Here is a 5615-nt window from a genome sequence, read left to right on the forward strand (position 1 = left end):
GGTCTGCAGGATAGGAAGTCTCAGATCACTGCGCGCCTGGAGGTACATTTACTCTGTAATTATCAAACTTTTACCAAAATGAAAAAGTTTCATTATTAAACACACTTTGAACAGTCAATATTTGACCATTTTTTAATCGTCATTTTTTTTCTACGTTCTCTTTATCTGTACATTTTTTAAACCTTTTTCTCAAATCTGTGCATTTTTTTTCTTAATCATTTTGAACCATTATTTCAAACTTTCATTTATTTCTTGTTGACACACAGTGAAAATAATTGATGTTTATTCTGAGATAGTTAAACTTCTTTGTAGTTTCAGTTCTTCTCCCGGAGTGTTTTTTCCAGGATGGAGCTCAGATCTGACAGTAGATTGGAGGAGATGTGTCCTGTCTGTGGAGACAAAGTCTCTGGGTACCACTACGGGCTTCTCACCTGTGAGAGTTGTAAGGTACTCGTTGTTTTTCTGGTACATTCATTAGACACTGATAAGCAGTGAATTTCCACCAGAGTTCTGCTTATGCATGACTTTTCTCTAACAGGGCTTTTTTAAAAGGACTGTTCAGAACAATAAGACATACGTGTGTGCAGAGTATCAGGAGTGCAGAATCGATAAAGCTCAGAGGAGACGGTGTCCATTCTGCAGATTTCAGAAGTGTCTTCATGTTGGGATGAGACTAGAAGGTAAGAAGAAAGAAATTATTCTGAGTATTCTGTGGAGAGCAGAATTAAACTAAACATGTGACATTAACAAGCTGTGACAGAGAACAAAATTTTTATGTCACTCTTCAAGACGCAAAAAAAATCAGGTTTTAGGTCTGGGGGATTTCCAGAAAACTCTCTTTGTAATTTGTAGATAATGCTATTTTCCAGTTCTTAAAATTGAAGTCTGCATCAAGAGTTGTTTTTGGTACCACTTATATCAATGTGCTGACATTTTTATTGTTTTTAAAGGATCATGGTTGACAGATTTTTATCTGACTTTAACTTGATGTAGAGACTTTAGTCTTGCATAGTTGACCCTCATGTGTTTTATCCTGCACTCCAGATTTAACCTGTTCCTCTCCTCAGCTGTTCGTGCAGATCGGATGCGAGGAGGCAGAAGTCAGTTTGGTCCGATGTACAAACGAGATCGAGCTTTGAAGCAGCAGAGGAAGGCTGTGATTCAGGAAGGGGAGTTCAGATCTGAAATTGGCCCCTCTCTTGTCTCTTCAAACCCCCACAGGGACTGGACCCTTCCTCAGGGCCTCCACACAGTCTCTCTCCTTCATAGCACCCCCATGCCCACATTATGGAATCACTATATCAACCTTCAGCCTCCATCACTCAGCCCCTTTCTGCCCCCCATCTCCCCCTCTGCCGTCCAGCACCACAACACTCTCTCCCCAAACTGGACCCCGAAGTCTGGGCCCCCCAGCACCTGTCCACCTGACTCTGCTGCAGGACTAATCTCAGACCATCCTCACGCCATCCCTCTGCCTCCATGCTGTCCTCGGACCCCTCAGCTGGTCCTGGAGCTCCTACATGGGGGTCCAGACGAGCTCCAGCTGCAGGAGAAGATTACAGCTCGCCTCCTGCAGGAGCAGACCGGAGGTGGGGAGCACTGGACTCCCACCAACTTCAGCCTGCTGTGCATCATGGCTGACCAGACACTGCTGTGCATGGTGGAGTGGGCACGCACCTCCAGCTTCTTCAGACAGCTCAGGGTAAGATGAACGTGTGTGAACTGTGTGTTCAGTGTGTAAGCTGAGTATATGTGTTTTCTTCAAATGTTGATAAACTTGTAAGTTACAGTAAATGTATGTTGGAGCAAACTAGCATGTAACCATTTCGAACAATATCTCTATATTCTTCTTTTAACCCATTGACCACAAAAAAAATAAATAAATGAATAAAAGAAATTAAAAAAATAAAAAAAGTAATAAAAAAACACACATAAACACACAAGCACTGCAAAAGCTGCAATCCAGGCAAATGTAGGTCTTTTTCATAGAGATTTTTTTCAATTTGCATGACAGACACTGCACGTATAACTCGGTAGTAAAGCTGTTTCTGTTTAATCAAAACCTTAAGAGTTACAGATAAAATACATAAATAAATGGATCTACAAAAAAATTCCACATCAAGTACAGGTATTTTCAAGAGCAGCAAAGTCCCTGCTTTAATATTAATCTATGAAAGTGGGGAAAATGATTCAATTTAAATTTACTCAAATGGAGAATTTTTTTAAGATAAGATTATATTGTTAACTGCTCCCTACTTTTTACCTGATTATACAAATAATATCCACCTGAAAGGATCTGATCTCACTAAGCTGAATGACCCTTGTGACCTGCTGTAGGCAAAATTTCTGGTACACTTTCAACATCTGGCCAGTAGGGGGCAGTGTGTGGAATGGCCTGTCATCCTGATTTACGGGTGTCTGGTTTTGTTGTTTCATTAAAAGGCAGACTAACTGAATGGGCTACCACTTCTTGTAAAGTCAAGTTCTGATAAGGGCTAGGCCTAGTCAATGAGCTGATCCTCAGTGTTTCATCTTCCTCCTGCTCCAGGTGAGTGACCAGATGAAGTTGCTGCACAGCTGTTGGAGTGATCTGTTGCTGCTGGATATCGTCTGCAGACAGGTTCTTTATGGCAGAGAGGGCCGTCTGCTGCTGGTCACTGGGCAGGAGGTGGGACCCCTCTAATCATAACTTTGACAGAGACCGTACTGTGGGCACGTCTTTTCTTTCTGTCTTTCTGCTGCGAGTCTGTGTCTGAACTTTGCTTCTTTGGTTCAGATTGAACTGTCAGACATCTCCTCACATGCTGGTCCCGCCCTGACTGATCTGGTCCTCAGAGGACAGGATCTGGTCAGGAAACTTCATATCATGATGGTGGACTGTGAAGAGTTTGTGTGCATTAGGTTCATCATCCTCTTCAACCCAGGTTAGTGACTATGGTTGCTTTAAAGAATAAAACTTTTGGATTTTTCTCAGAGTTAAACCAAAGCAACTTTCAGTAACTTGTGACTCATACAAACTGTTGATGATCTGTTAATCCTAAAGTCCCGTTTGTAGACCTTCAGTTTCCTCCTCAGTGATGTAAAGAGGTGTGATCCTGCATCTACTGGTTGTCTCTTCTCTGACAGATGTTCCAGAACTGGACGATCATCAGTTCATAGCGAGCGTGCAGGAGCAGGTAGAGGGAGCTCTGCTGGAATACACCCTGAGCTCCTCCTCTCACCTGCTGGGACGTTTTTCTCACCTGTTGCTGTGTGTGTCGGAGTTACGCTCTCTCAGCGCTCTTGCTGAAGCTTACCTGTATGACAGACACCTGAGCGGAGAGCTGCGCTGTAACAACCTGCTGCTGGAGATGCTGCACGCCAAACATGAGCAAAGATGAACTCTTAGAGGCTCTGCGTTCATCTGTAGAGTTTTTTTTAGATGTGGACCATGCAGCTGTGACTGGTTTCAAATGACTGGAACATTATCCCTCAAAAAACACCAACAATGATCGACACTTACAGTACACAGGAAATTTAACATATGTATGATTTCATTTAAGAAGTTAAGGTGGTTATGATTAATGGAGATACCAGACTATGCCATTTCAACCCCCTAAAAAAACTGAAAAATAATTATCTTTGTTACGAGTGGTTATTTAAGTTACTGCTTCCTTTCTGTCATTTGGAGCAGGTCTGGCCACTTTTATCCGACCTCTGACATCAACAAGGCACTCTGGCCCACTTTTTGAGAACATTCGTTCTAGAGATGGTTGTGCATGAAAATCCCAGTAAATCAGCAATTTCTGAAATAAAAACACCAGCCCATTTTGCACTGACAACTATGTCATGGTCAGTCACTTGAACCATCTTTCTTCTTTATTCTCTTTTTTTTTTTTTAAACTTCAGCAGCTCTTCTACACCATGTCTACATGTCGAAAGGCATTAAGTTGCTGCCATGTGATTGGCTGATTAGATATTTGTGTTCACAAGCAGATCAACGGGTATACCTAATAAAGTGGCCAGTGAGTGCATAGACATACATGCTACTGTGTATGCTCTATCAGGACACTTTTCAAAAAAAAAAAAAAAAAAATTGTGAATGAATGACATTAGTTTTAGTTGATCTCACTAGCAGCTGTGTGGTGCTTTAGAGGAAGGAATATGTTTTGAGAAGAGAGAGTATGTCTCATTTTGAAGGTGTGGAGTTCTGGCAAAGAAGTTAACTCTTTTAGTTTCTGTCTACAGTTTAAAAGAAAGAAGCTACAGGTTCTTAAAATAAATGTTTTTATGTTCAGGTTAGACATTAACATGCTTTAAATAAAAAAAAAAACAGAGTTTAATTCAATTTGAATTAAATTCAACAAAATAAACGTAAAACATGAAATGAGAACTGCACCAGTTTAGAAAGAGCTCTTTGTTTTTAATAAAGGATGTTTTATATTGTTGAATTACATCACACCTTTAATAAAACATTTTTCCAACTTGACACATGTTGTATTAACACACTAAATTGAAATAAAGCTTTATTGGTAAGAGAAAAAACAAAGTCCTGATAGAGCTACTGATGAGCTGAGTAAGGAAGAAGAGGTTACCTCAGGTCAACACCTGCTCATTAATACAAACTTTACTTTGTATTATGCAGATTAACAAAACAACCCGAACCCCCTCAGAAAAGAGACACTCGATATTTAGTTCAGGGTGATTTATTAGAACATGAAAACAGACACTTCCTGCAGGTCAAACATTATGAGAATTACACCTCCATCCACCTGTTTCATCCCCACTGCTGTAACAAAAGGCTTCATTAGTTTAATGCACTCATTAAGCTGTGTGGGGGCATCATATCTGATCTGGAGCCCGAGCTCCTGCTCGACCTTGACATCCAGCTGGCAGTGACTTGGCATTGGATTAAATACATGCTGCCAGCTGAGGTTATAAGGGTTATAAATCAACAAGGCTTGGTTGTAACAGAGGTCACAGGTAACAAACTTACATTCTTCTTTGAATAAACACTGGTGAGTGATGACACTTCACCAGCTCATGCTCAAAAAGATTTTTTCTCAAAGCTTAATTTTGAGAAGTGTGTGCAGCCTCTTTCTGCCACTGGAAAAAAATATTAGTGTATAAATGAATATAAAACAATTATAAGTCACCATTATTAGTCATTATTATTCATTCAAGTCATTATTAAGACCCAATCAATTAAGCTTCTGAAAAAATATCAAAGCTTTTTTTGGTTGAAACTTCAAAACTTAGAGACAAAAACTCTTTGCATGGGGGATTTGATATCCCACATTCAGAAACTTTCCCTGTTCAAGCATTTTTCTATTTATTTTTAATCTGTTCTGATTGTGTGCAATGCCAGGTATCGTTTTGGTAACTTTCATGATTATTTTTTCCTCTTTCTGTTTTGGGTTTCATTGTGTTTGGGCTATGTTTGTGTGTGTTCTAATGTGTTCCCTTCTTGTCCAGTTGAGAAAAAAATCACTAATCGTATGTTTGAAATAAAAGGGAGACTATAACGCAAAATGTTGTTAAAATGAAAAAGGAAAATTCTTCTTTCTTTTGTTAGCTTGTTATAAATTTGAGAGACTCTTGTTTTGAATGTGGTCGCTGGCGGAATTCCAGCTGCT

At 39.9% G+C, this 5615-nt stretch overlaps 1 protein-coding gene across 1 annotated transcript; it reads left to right on the forward strand.

Annotated features, from left to right (window-relative positions):
* The first annotated feature begins 345 nt into the window (after positions 1–345).
* LOC141805397 (steroidogenic factor 1-like) lies at positions 346–3564 on the forward strand. The gene is made up of 6 exons (XM_074690440.1): positions 346–447; positions 539–680; positions 1068–1702; positions 2549–2668; positions 2777–2924; positions 3127–3564. Exons 1-6 carry the CDS (start codon positions 346–348, stop codon positions 3378–3380), a joined length of 1401 nt encoding a protein of 466 aa, XP_074546541.1. The 3' UTR covers positions 3381–3564.
* Positions 3565–5615: the final 2051 nt, after the last annotated feature.

Source organism: Halichoeres trimaculatus, unplaced genomic scaffold (assembly GCF_033239565.1).
Source record: "Halichoeres trimaculatus isolate MK-OKI-2021-1 unplaced genomic scaffold, fHalTri1.1 fHalTri1_scaffold_16, whole genome shotgun sequence".
Lineage (NCBI taxonomy): Eukaryota > Metazoa > Chordata > Actinopteri > Labriformes > Labridae > Halichoeres > Halichoeres trimaculatus.